The 13,438-nt window shown below is 44.6% G+C and overlaps 1 protein-coding gene across 2 annotated transcripts; it reads right to left on the bottom strand.

The window, feature by feature from the left end:
• Window positions 1-674: 674 nt before the first annotated feature.
• Window positions 675-12,237, bottom strand: LOC309337086 (butyrophilin subfamily 3 member A3-like). Of its 2 annotated transcripts, XM_081853768.1 has the most exons (7): window positions 11,545-12,237; window positions 10,801-11,082; window positions 8,295-8,399; window positions 5,499-5,519; window positions 4,288-4,320; window positions 2,627-2,808; window positions 675-1,251 (listed from the first exon to the last, which is right to left on the bottom strand). In XM_081853768.1, the coding sequence occupies exons 1-7, from the start codon at window positions 11,642-11,644 to the stop codon at window positions 1,168-1,170; spliced, it is 807 nt and encodes a 268-aa protein (XP_081709894.1). In that variant the 5' UTR covers window positions 11,645-12,237; the 3' UTR covers window positions 675-1,167. The 2 variants fall into 2 exon arrangements, with proteins under 2 accessions (XP_081709894.1, XP_081709893.1); XM_081853767.1 differs by lacking the exon at window positions 675-1,251 and having other exon boundaries at window positions 2,107-2,808; window positions 11,545-12,226.
• Window positions 12,238-13,438: the final 1,201 nt, after the last annotated feature.

Here is a 13,438-nt window from a genome sequence, read left to right as displayed (position 1 = left end):
TATGTTGCCGTCCTTTACTCTATAAATACAATATTGGTCAACTTAAAAAGCCATTCTGCAACCTTCTGCAATCGGCTCCTTTTCATTTGGAGGCTGTTTCAGTTCATGCCCCATTTAAAACCCTTGCCGTTCTCTCTTTCCTTGTGTGGTTCAGTCTATAACTCACAAATGCCAATCCAGAGGAAACTTGATGGATGTTTGCTGCAATTTGGTGGCAAACAGCGGGTTTTCCCAGGGGGAAGCAGCAGTGTGGGTGTGCCCATGGTGAGATTCTTCCAATGTAGGCGTAAAGGTAAAGGGACCCCTGACCATTAGGTCCAGTCGCAGATGACTCTGGGGTTGTGGCACTCATCTCGCTTTATTGTCTGAGGCAGCCAGCGTACAGCTTCCGTGTCATGTGGCCAGCATGACTAAAGCCGCTTCTGGCAAACCAGAGCAGCGCACGGAAACGCCGTTTACCTTCCCGCCGGAGCGGTACCTATTTATCTACTTGCAATTTGATGTGCTTTCAAACTGCTAGGTTGGAAGGAGCAGGGACCGAGCAACGGGAGCTCACCCTGTCGCGGGGATTTGAACCGCCGACCTTCTGATCAGCAAGTCCTAGGCTCTGTGGTTTAACCCACAGCACCGTAATTAATGGAACATGGAACCATGCATACCGAGTAGATCTCACCTTAGCACTGAAGAGGCTTTTATTTATGTTCATTTAAACAAATATTCAAGAATAACGACACACCTTTCACTAAAATCTTGGACATAATCACTTTAGGCAAATCAAGAATGCTACAGTATCACTGTCCGCCGTCTCATTACTCCAGTCCTCTTATGACTCTCAGTACGTCTTGTGTTTGGAGGACAGTTGGACAAATTGCTTAAAAATGAAAACTACCAACACATAGCGAATCCAGTCAGTGGAGGAGATTTGAATTGGTAAACACCAAAGGTGTTCTTGAATGCTTTTACCTGCATGCAATTCAAGGGGAGGCCGACCCACAAATATTCTTCCTTGGCTATCACATTTGAAGGCAGTGGCATATAATCAGAGCAACGCTTCTGTGGTTAACGCTTCCTCTGATATTGCTGCTGTTAGCTGTCAAACTAGCTGCTGATGGTGGCATCACAGAGCGAGGGTCATCCTCTGGTTTTGATTGCCTGTTTTTTTCATGCTCAAGGACGCCTTGTAACCTTCGTCCTGTCCATTTGCTCCTCTGCGAAGGGATAGCAGTTTGCCAGCTGCCCATGCTTTTCCTGCTGAAATTTGATGATGGCGGTGATTTAACTTATATGACTCCCACCTGGCTGGGTTGCCCCAGACACTCTAAGCCAGGGGTCAGCAACCTTTGTCAGCAGTGGGCCGGTCCACCGTCCTTCAGACCATGTGGTGGGCCAGACTATATTGGGGGGGGGGATGAACGAATTCCTATGCCCCACAAATCATAGAATAGAATCATAGAGTTGGAAGAGACCACAAGGGCCATCGAGTCCAACCCCCTGCCAAGCAGGAAACACCATCAGAGCACTCCTGACATATGGTTGTCAAGCCTCTGCTTAAAGACCTCCAAAGAAGGAGACTCCACCACACTCCTTGGCAGCAAATTCCACTGTCGAACAGCTCTTACTGTCAGGAAGTTCTTCCTAATGTTTAGGTGGAATCTTCTTTCTTGTAGTTTGGAGCCATTGCTCTGTGTCCGCTTCTCTGGAGCAGCAGAAAACAACCTTTCTCCCTCCTCTATGTGACATCCTTTTTTATATTTGAACATGGCTATCATATCACCCCTTAACCTCCTCTTCTCCAGGCTAAACATGCCCAGCTCCCTTAGCCGTTCCTCATAAGGCATCGTTTCCAGGCCTTTGACCATTTTGGTTGCCCTCCTCTGGACACGTTCCAGTTTGTCAGTGTCCTTCTTGAACTGTGGTGCCCAGAACTGGACACACTACTCCAGGTGAGGTCTGACCAGAGCAGAATACAGTGGCACTATTACTTCCCAGAGATAACCCAGAGATGCATTTTAAATAAAAGGACATATTCTACTCAGGTAAAAACATGCTGATTCCGGGACCGTCCGCAGGCTGGACTGAGAAGGCGATTGGGCTGCATCTGGCCCCCGGGCCTTAGTTTGCCTACCCCTGCTCTAGGCTGCTCCCCACAAAATATTTAAAAGCGCAGGAAAACATAAAACGATAGATGCACACCCCCCATCTGCAGTGCATAAGCAGAGATGACTTTTGAGGTGCCTTCCAAGTCCGCTGTGTCATGCCTTGCTTGCCCATTAAGCCTCACACAAGGAAGGTCTCAGGGGCACAATCGAAGCCAGCATCCTACCCCGACCTGCAGGAAAGGGAAGACCACCTCCCCATCGAAAGCAGCGGAGGGGAAAGTGAAGATGGGTGTCTTGTGGTTGACGTCATGAAACGCCACTTGCGCAGTCTCGTAGTCCAAGTAAATCCCAAGTTTCCTTGGTCTCTTCCGCAAAGACAGGGGCGTCTCGGGGACGGTGAGAGCTTGGTACTGAACCCGGCACTTCTCCACGGCCCAGATCCCTTCGCTGGGGTCAAGGCTGAGGCACTCCTTCCTCCTGACGGAACCCCTTGCCAGCCCCACGGCCCAGTACCCCTCCTCGCCCACCTCGACTTCCCAGTAATGCCTTCCTGAGGAAAAGCCCTCGCTTCCCAAAACGCAGCGCTCGAGGCTGAATCTCAGGGGGCTGTCAGGCAGGCTGTGCCACGTGAAGCCTTGTATGACGGTCTTCCGGTCCGCTGACAGGATGAGCTCATTGTTCGCTGTGTCCGGATCCAGGGTTACATTTGCTGCAGGGTGGAGAAGATGAGAAGGAAAGAGGTCACGGAAGGAAGGAGGGCAATATCAGTGTTAACCAGACAGTGTTGCGGTTGAGGGCCAGCGTAACCAGTTGCACTGGCACGTGCTATCTGCCTGCTGCCTTCTTGACTTATTGGAATATTCTAGAAAGAATTGGTCTTGAACAGGTTGCTAGGCAACAGAAAAATCTCGTAACAGGAGCCTCTATTAAGGGCATGTGGTCATTAAAGGTCAGAGTCAGTGTGTAAATGAACAAAGTTGAAAACGAGCAATTGAATCTCAGAGTCGGATGGATAGAGGAGAAGGAATTATGTTGTTTTATTTGACCAGTGTAAATCTGTGTAAATAATAAAGATTTTCTGTAAGAAGAAACTCTGCTGCAAGTTTGAATTAAAAGAATACACCCAAGAGTAGATGCTCACGCGTCAACTTTATGCACCGGTAATACTATCTGGCAGTCAAGTGGAAGAATTGCCTTTCCCCCCTAGAGATTTGAAATTTCTCCACAGCAGCAGTGTTTCCTTAAATTGGTTCATTCATTTCATATGGTTGATACACTGCTTGATTGTAAAAAAATAAAAATAAAATTCCCTCAGGGGTTGATGAAAAGAAGGAAACAATAAAATCTTTAGTCAAAACTTATCTGAGCATTCAAAAAATTGAAACCAGCAGCAAACTAAAAACACACCAGCATTCCAATACCTGAGTAGGCTTGTCTAAGCAAAAATGTTTTTGGCAGGTGCCGAAAAGAGTACAGGGATATCAACAGGTGCCACCACACTAAAATATCTACTGTATTTTTTGCTCTATAAGACTCACTTTTTCCCTCCTAAAAAGTAAGGGAAAATGTCTGTGCGTCTTATGGAGCGCATGCAGGCTGCGCAGCTATCCCAGAAGCCAGGACAGGAAGAGGGATTGCTGCTTTCACTGCGCAGCGATCCCTCTTGCTGTTCTGGCTTCTGAGATTCAGAATATTTTTTTTCTTGTTTTCCTCCTCCGAAAACTAGGTGCGTCTTGTGGTCTGGTGCGTCTTATAGAGCGAAAAATACGGTATTTATTTCAGATGCAGAACAGGTATTCTGTGGCACCATTAATGGAGGATATCAAGGTTTGTAAAACGCTTAGAGGTTTTCTTGTTCTTTAAAAACAAACAAATCAAGTGGTATATAAATCTTGATAAACAAACAAACAAAGATTCCCGTAACTGTTGAGAATCTTCTGAAGTCACTATTAAAAAACGTGACCCGAATGGATAACACCAGATTCCCATCACATGGTGAGTCCTAAATCTCACCACGTGAAAGATATTCACCTCACAGGTTCTCCTTCCCCACCCCACTCAACCGCACCATGGTAGTTTTATTGCGTCCTCAATTAATGTCAAAAATTCAGCATCAGGGAGTGGCGACAGATTTCATGCCTGAAATAATGCATTGTGACACGCATACGAAAACAGGAGAGCTGTTTACCTTTTTTGATTGGCATCACCAAGTTCCTCCAACCTAAAAGCAACCACACAATGACAAATTAACATTGATATGGAAAATCTTGATCTCTGGGTGCTTTACGCATAAAAAACACCAATACTATTTCAGTGCTGACAGCTATGTAGACCTGGCACAAGACAAGGTACCATCTGAAGGAGATGTGCTGACTGCCTTCTCTTCTGGTGTGCTGACCTCCTCTGAGGCCTGTTCTGAATAGTTTTTGGTGCCATTAAATGATATGGGCCCTTCTAGACTATCCTGGGTTATTTTGCCTCAGAGAAGGCCATTGGACATTGTACAGAGAGTGTCTGTGCTTTGTGGCAGTTCTGGGAACTGTAGTTTCCTCAAGAGCTTCAATTCCCAGCACCATTAAACAAACCACAGCTCCAAGGATTCTATAGGGAAAACGATGTTGAATATGTGCATGGGGAGAGCCCCCTCCTATAATTCAAACTTTTTTTAAAAAAAGGAACCGAGGCTGAATGCCTCAGTTTGATGAATTTCACCTGTTCTTGGAAACACGGAGAGAAAACACCCAGTGTCCTGTAATAATAATAATAATAATAATAATAATAATAATAATGGTATAATAATAATTTATTATGTATACCCCGCCTATCTGGCTGGGCTTCCCCAGCCACTCTGGGCAGCTTCCAACCAAATACTGTATTAAAATAGAGTAATACATCAAACATTAAAAGCTTCCCTAAACAGGGCTGCCTTCAGATGTCTTCTAAAAGTTTGATAGTTGTTGTTCTCTTTGACATCTGGTGGGAGGGTGTTCCACAGGGTGGGCGCCACTGTTAGTGTAGAGTTGGCAGTTTTGCTACCTAACAAGCCTTATTCTAAACTGGGGAAAGGTTTTTGAAATACCTTTTACTGTACAGTGGAAATTCTGAATCAATTATTTTTACCTACTTAAAAACAACAACCTAATTTTACTAAAATAGTCTCTCCCCCCCCCTTTTTTTTTTAAGGCCACACTCCAATACAGAGTCAGTGCAATTCTATGCACAATTACTGGGGAGTAAAGCCAAGTGAAACCAGTGGGATATGCACCTGAGTAAACAACAAGAATTGTACTCTCAGGCATGGTTAAGTTTATTTAAATTAATGGACTTAAGACTGCCTGTCTCTGCACAGGACTGTGACCTAAATGTGTTTTTCTTCTCAAAAGAGGCAGAATGACTTACTCAGTTCTGCAGAAAGCTTTCCTAGAAGAGACAGGAAAGAAGAAATAATTATAACTGCTGTAAACATTTGAGTGCACAATCTAGCCACCCATTGTTTCTGGTCTGAATAAGGTGTGCCGATTTTCCTGTAGTATCATGATTAATTAAGAGCAAGACTGAAGCAGATGGGACCTCTTCTTTTTGGCAATACAAATTGTAAGTCTGGATGCACAATCTGGATTAGGCCCACTGTGGGGGCCAAGAGTTAAAGCCACAGCTTCTCATTCTGGGGACCCTGCACGGGCTGCTTTTCAACAAACAAACCCAGCACTTAGGGCCAGAGCTATGTAGGCTGGCCCTGAGACCACCCTTCAGTCAAAGAAGACAATCCTAGCCTAGATCAGAGGTGGGAAGTATTCTTGGCCCAGCAGGCCTGCTCTTTATCTCCCACCACTACCACCCACCTGTAAAAGTTGGTCTGTGGGGATGGGGGGGGGGAGAGAAAGATTAAGTAGGACTGAATGCCCCATTGACTCCTGCTATCTACTGGGTTTGGGTCAGCGAGGGAGTTCCCAGTGGGGAACTTGTTGGGATTTTGCCTAAGTGCAGCTTCACACAAGGCAATTAAGAGTTGGCCGAAGGCCAAGAAGACGGAGCAGAGGGAGTTATTCTGCCTAGAGATATGGGACTTTGGAGATTCGTTTGGAGTTTGTTAAGAGTGAGAGTTTAAGATCCATACAGTGGTGCCTCGCAAGACGAAATTAATCCGTTCCGTGAGTCTCTTCATATAGCGGTTTTTTTGTCTTGCAAAGCAAGTCCATTGACAGCTTAGCGGATTAGCGCTATTAGCGGCTTAGCGGCTTTTAGCGATCAGCTGTTAAGCGGCTTATCAGCAGATCAGCTGATAAGCGGCTTAGCGGCTTAGGAAAAGGGGGGGGAAAGGGGGAAAAAACCGCAGGAACTCGCAAGACATTTTCGTCTTGCGAAGCAAGCCCATAGGGAAATTTGTTTTGCGAAGCGCCTCCAAAACGGAAAACCCTTTCGTCTAGCGGGTTTTCCGTCTTGCGAGGCGTTCGTCTTGCGGGGCACCACTGTATCTGTATCTTGTATATAGTAACTTGTGAGTCTGCTGCAAATAATAAACACCTATAAGTAACCAAGTTACTAGCAGCAGCGTCTTGTTCCTGCTTCATCCTACCTGCCTGCAACTGATTGCTTCTGGAAGTCTGCGTATGCTCTGCTATATTCAACTGGGTCTGGCTAAGGTCCTGCAACAGGTTAAAGTTGCGAAACACCAATAGAACTCTTGTGCGCTCCAACCAAGCAGTTATCATCAGATAACTGACAGGGAGTTAAATCCAGCCACATCTCTCTACCTGTCTCACACTTCACATCACATATGATGACAGTTGTGGGGCCGTGGGCATTGTTTGGAAGACAAATGGGGAGGTCTGGTGGGGCAAATCTGGCCTGTGGGTCAGACGTTTCCCCATCCCTTGTCTAGATGCCCCGACTGTAAACAAAGCAGAATGTCTGCTCTGAAACAGTTGCAGATGCCAATTGTCCTGAAGTGGGGTCTCATGTAACTGCCCCAATAGCATTGTGAGCACAAATCACAGTGAGTGAAAGGGAGTGAAAGGCGGGATATCAAATCCAAACTCTTCTTCTTCTGAATGAATGAATAATGAAAAGGATAGCCGCTTCTTCCAAATCTAACCCCAGCATAACCTCTGTGCAAACAAATCAGGACGAATGCTGAATAAACAGGTTGTCTGGAGGAAGAAGAGAAGATGAAGAAGAGTTTGGATTTGATATCCCGCTTTATCACTACCCGAAGAGTCGCAAAGCGGCTAACATCTTTTCCCTTCCTCCCCCACAACAAACACTCTGTGAGGTGAGTGGGGCTGAGAGACTTCAGAGAAGTGTGACTGGCCCAAGGTCACCCTGCAGCTGCATGTGGAGGAGCGGAGACGCAAACCCGGTTCCCCAGATTACGAGTCTATCGCTCTTAACACCACACTGGCTCTCCAGGAGACCTGTGAATACACACCTGTCCGGAGACTAGAAAAGAATTTTGTAAGCCTCTCTCTAATAAGAACAGAACTGTAACTTCTGACTTCCTCCCATGTATTTAGAATCACAGAATTGCAGAGTAGAAAAGTATCAAAAGGATCATCTAGTCCAGTGTTTCCCACATTTGGGTCTCCAGCTGTTTTTGAACTACAATTCCCATCATCCCTGACCACTGGTCCTGCTAGCTAGGGATGGTGGGAGTTGTAGTCCAAAAACAGCTGGAGACCCAAATGTGGGAAACACTGATATAGTCCAAACCCCTGCACCCACAACCCTGAGGTTAAGAGTCTGCTGATCTACAGACTGAGCTAGAAGATGCTACACAGTGCCACCTGGTATCAAAAGCACATAATGACACCATTTACACACTGGTGGCGCCGTGGGGTAAACCACAGAGCCTAGGACTTGCCGATCAGAAGGTCAGCGGTTTGAAACCCCGTGACGGGGTGAGCTCCAGTTGTTCGGTCCCTGCTCTTGCCAACCTAGCAGTTCGAAAGCGTGTCAAAGTGCAAGTAGATAAATAGGTACTGCTCCGGCGGGAAGGTAAACGACGTTTCTGTGCGCTGCTCTGGTTCGCCAGAAGCGGCTTAGTCATGCTGGCCACATGACCCGGAAGCTGTATGCCAGCTCCCTCAGCCAATAAAGCGAGATGAGCGCCGCAACCCCAGAGTCGGTCACGACCGGACCTAAAGGTCAGGGGTCCCTTTACCTTTACCTTTATGACGCAGCTTCCTAGGTACTCACTGTTTATATTAAACAGGTAAAGGAGGAGGAGAATGAAACCGAGAAGAGCCAAGAGGGAGACACACAAACCAGCTATCCACTGGGAGATCTTTGGGAAGAAGTGATCTGAAAACAAAGCAAATTACCAACGATGTTATAAACCTGGTTTCTGAATCAAATAAAAGAAAAACAGATGCCAAAGATTTGGCAGTGCCTCTCCCTCCCCCCCCCCCCCGCTATTGCGTTCTCCCCCTTCTGATCATGCTGCAGGGGTTTTTATAGCCGTCTGAGCTGCATGCTGGTTCTGCACACTTGAGGCCCTGGATTTTGCCCTCCCTATCCTCCAAGCACTGAACTTTTAATAAGCCTCCTGTTCTGCAGGAAATTCCTGATCCTGAGAGGAGCTTCAAACGAGTCCCTGCTGCCACAGTAGGAGCTCACCATTGCCCAGATCCTGAATCGAAAGTGATTTTAATCTAACATATTATAATATAGCACTTCTTCCTATCCTTGCTGAAATATACTCGGACATAACACTTGCTTCATCCAGCATGGCATCCCAGTACATATATATATGCAAGGGTGATGCTGTCTGGAACTGAATAGCAATATGTCCCAGAACTTTTGCCAGCCAGGGGTTTAAGGACTGCTGTGAGTTTGCAGGAGAAGGGGTAGTTTATTATGAAAGCCACTTTGAGAATCACCCGACTGAAAGGCAATATGGAAGGAAAAAGGTTTACTTATGAAGACCTACTAATAAGATCAGAAAGTGGATGGAGGATGAGAACATATGAGGAGCTGAAAGATAAATTAACAAGCTGGTTACAGTTCAATCAAATAAATGCAATATGGACTGAACATAAAAAAGTAGGGATGAATGAGAAGAAATCCAAATTTCAGATAGAAATAATTGAGGGTAAATCCAAACTATTATCTAAAATGTATGATATACTGTTAGAATGGGACACCAAAGATGAGGAAATAAAGGAGGTCATGACAAGATGGGCAATGGATCTGGGATATAATATAGAGTATGATAAGTGGCTGAATTTATGGATTAGCGGAATGAAATTCACGGCATGTGTAACACTGAGGGAAAATTTAGAAAAGATGATGTATAGGTGGTACATTACCCCAGCAAAACTAGGGAAAATGTACAAGACAGGAAATAAGTTTTGCTGGAAGTGTAAAACTAAAGAAGGTAATTTTTTCCACATGTGGTGGACATGCGACGAAATGAAGAAATACTGGGAATATATTTATAATGAGTTAAAAAAAATACTTAAATATACATTTCCCAAAAGACCAGAGGCCTTTCTTCTGGGAATAATTGGGGACGAAATTAAAAAAGAAGATAAGACATTATTCCAGTATGCTACAGCTGCCGCCAGATTATTAATTGCCCAAAATTGGAAAAGTCAAAACACCCCAGCAATTAGTGATTGGCAAACAAAGTTATTTGAATTTGTAGAACTTGCAAAAATGACACAAAAAATTAGAAACCAAAAAAATACAAAGTTTATTAATGATTGGAATAAATTTATGATTTACATTGAAGGGAACTATAAGAACCTAAAAACTACAGCAGGACTGATATAGATCTTACGATGTGCAAATCATTATAATTATCAACTGCAGGAGAAATAAACTACTTATATTAAGAAGCCTGATACCGGGAGGGATGGAAGTCAATAGGTGTGTAGAAGAATGATTTAAACATTTAAAGATATAAAGATATAAATGAGAAGACAAAGAAACGTAATGGAAATTGATATTATTTACATGTTATGTTTAGATATTTATTTAGTTTTCTTTTTGTGTTTGGGTGTTTTTTGCAACTGTTGTAACTGTTGATTTGTTTTTCTTTTTGGTGATTCAAGTGAAAATTAATAAAAAGAATTAAAAAAAAAATAGAATACGTTGGTGTCAACGTTGGTTGACTTCAGGCTTCTCCCCTCACTCGTTCACTGCACATCACTTGAGAATTTAAAACGCTGTGGGTTAAACCACAGAGCCTAGGGCTTGCCGATCAGAAGGTCGGCGGTTCAAATCCCCGCGACCAGGTGAGCTCCCGTTGCTTGGTCCCTGCACCTGCCAACCTAGAAGTTTGAAAGCACGTCAAAGTACAAGTAGATAAATAGGTACCACTCCAGTGGGAAGGTAAACAGTGTTTCCGTGCACTGCTCTGGTTTGCCAAAAGTGGCTTAGTCATGCTGGCCACATGACCCGGAAGCTGTACGCCGGCTCCCTCGGCCAATAAAGCGAGATGAGTGTCGCAACCCCAGAGTCGGTCACGACTGGACCTAATGGTCAGGGGTCCCTTTACCTTTACCTTTATACCTTCAAAGCACATTCAAAGTACATCCTTTCCCTCAAAGGATTCTGGGCACTGTAGTTTAGCCCTGACCCTTAACCAACTACATTTCCCAGAATTCTTTGAAGGAAAGAATATATTTTGAAGGCATTGTTTGTACAGAGCTACAGCCCCAAAATACAGAACCGTTATCAAGAGTTCTGGACAGCTTACCTGCTATATGAATAGTTGATTCCTTTTCCTGGTTGAGGAAGCTGTTCCGGACCACACAGGTTAGGCTATGATTTGAACTTCCTGTTAGGATGATGTCGTTCTGCACCTCAAACAACCCATTGCCCTCCATGGAAATTTTTTGTCCCAGTGAAGGGAAGTGCCTCCCATTGGGACCTCTCCATAGGATCTCAGGCTTTGGGTACCAACCACTGGATCGGCAAACTATTCGGATCCCCCTGTCCTGATAGCCTTCGATGGAAATAAGGGGAGCAAGGCCTGTTGCTGAATTGAGAACGAACAGAAATAGTGGGATAATTCAAAGTCTTCCTGGAATCTATTCAAAAGAAGCATAAAAAACCCAGCAACAACAACTGTTTCTTTAAACCGCTTTGAGGTTTTCTTTTCTTATAATCAATCGGTATAGTTTATGAAATAAATAAAAAGGTATCAGACTGCTCTAAAAGTATGGCATGGTTGTGACATTAATAATCTTCCCTGAGACCTTGGTTTGACCACAGCTGGTTCCTGAGCTAGATGGACCTAAGTAAGCCACAACAACTTACAATTTCACGGTACTTTTGGGTACGTATGAGAAGCTGGTATCTAGGCTGCTGGTAGATTTATTATTATTATATTATTATTATTATTATTATTATTATTATTATTATTTCCCTTCAGAGAAATATAAGACACTTTAGCCACGAACAATAACATTTCTATGAGAGGTACTAGTGAGAGTCTTACCAGGGTCCACATTATTTATAGGTGGAATAACAAAGAAAATGGTGAGAATGAACAGAAAGGAACGCATTTCTGGGTCGCAAGAGAAGATGGGCGCCTCCATTTTCTTTCTTTTCTGGGATAAAGCAAGATAAAGAGAGAAAGAAAGAGAGAGAGACAGAAAGAGAAAGAGAAAGAGAAAGAGAAAGAGAGAGAGAGAGAGAGAGAGAGAGATTTACAAACTGATTATGATACCCAATCCTCTTTCTCTCTGTTTTCATAAAGTTTTGTAACTTAAGGTGCATGCCTGCGGAATGGTCCATGATGACCACAAGAAGATGCTAGGAAGATGTTACTTTGAGATTAGCTTAAGGATGGGGAGCCTCAAACCCCCCAGGAGCTGAATATGGCCCTCCATGCCTCTCTATCTGGCCCTTGGTGCTCTTCCAATTATCAGCCTTTGCTAATTTGGTTACCTCCAGATGTTTTGAGCAACTACTGCCATCATTCCCATCCAGCTCACATGCTGGGGCTGATGGCAGTCGCAGTCTAAAGCACCCAGGGGGCACCAGGTCGGCAACTGCTGCAATAGGCTTTTGTGATGGTTTGCAGCCCAGTATACTTGAAGGAGTGTCTCCACCTCCATCATTCAGCCCAGACACTGAGGTCCAGCGCCGAGGGCCTTCTGGCGGTTCCCTCACGGCGAGAAGCCAAGTTACAGGGAACCAGGCAGAGGGCCTTCTCGGTAGCGGCACCCGCCCTGTGGAACGCCCTCCCACCAGATGTCAAAGAGAAAAATAACTACCTGACTTTTAGAAGACATCTGCAGGCAGCCCTGTTTAGGGAAGCTTTTGATGTTTAATTGGTTATTGTATTTTAGTGTTCTGTTGGAAGCTGCCCAGAGTGGCTGGGGAAACCCAGCCAGATGGGCGGGGTATAAATAAATAAATAAATAAATAAATTATTATTATTATTATTATTATTATTGTTGTTGTTGTTGCAAGAGGACTCTCTTCCCATTTGCTTTGCCTCACCGACACATGCAGTCAAACAGGATTTTGAAATAAGAAAGACATCTGGCTGTGTTTACTCTGCATTAGGGCTGCCATACAAAGGTGGAAAACCTGGATGTATAGCAAGAAAGGTTTTTAAAAAATAAAAATGCTTTAAAAATCAAATAAAAGCCCCCAAACAGTCAACATCTCCCCCAAAAAGCTGAACAACTTTGTCCTGATTGTCACTTTTAGGAATATTGCACCCCTGCTCTGCATCCAAGGCACTAGTCTGAGAAGCAGCATAAAGCACGACATTTGCCCCAATCTTCATCTATCCTGTCGTTTCTTAGGAAATACTGTGTTTTGATGCATTAACCAGCTTTGATCCAGATTAAGAAAACTGGTAGCGTGCACACACAGCCTCTGTTTGCCAGAGGCAAATCGGGGACGAATGTATACAGTAGGAACAGTCACATCTCTTTCAAACTTCTTACCACCTTTAAGTCTTTCCTTTTCCTTTTCCTTTTGTTTTTTGTTTTTTTTTTTTGGAGGAGGAGGCAGGCAGGGGAGAACGATGGCCCATCTCCAGAATGAAGCTCTGCGCCTTTAACTGACATGCAGAAATTACGCATGCAGGTTCCCCCTGCCTGGAGAGGTAATGAAGGAATGGGCCGTTGTGGCTCAGTGGTAGAGCATCTGCCTTGTCATGCAGGACGTCACAGGTTCATTTCCCAGTGTCTCCAGGTAGAGCTGGGAAGAGGTTCCCTGTCCGAGAGGAGAGCCTCCGCTAGTAACCATAGGCAAAACTGGCCTAGAATGGACCAGTCTTGGGTCCAATTCAGTAAAAAGAAACTTCTTATGTTCCTGTATGGGGAAACTTGGAACCGGCTGGATTTCTGCCTGTCATAGATGCCACTTCCAGT

This window comes from Podarcis erhardii, assembly GCF_964252035.2.
Source record: "Podarcis erhardii genome assembly, chromosome: 2".
In the NCBI taxonomy this organism is placed as follows: domain Eukaryota; kingdom Metazoa; phylum Chordata; class Lepidosauria; order Squamata; family Lacertidae; genus Podarcis; species Podarcis erhardii.
This window is presented reverse-complemented; position numbering and strand designations above follow the sequence as displayed.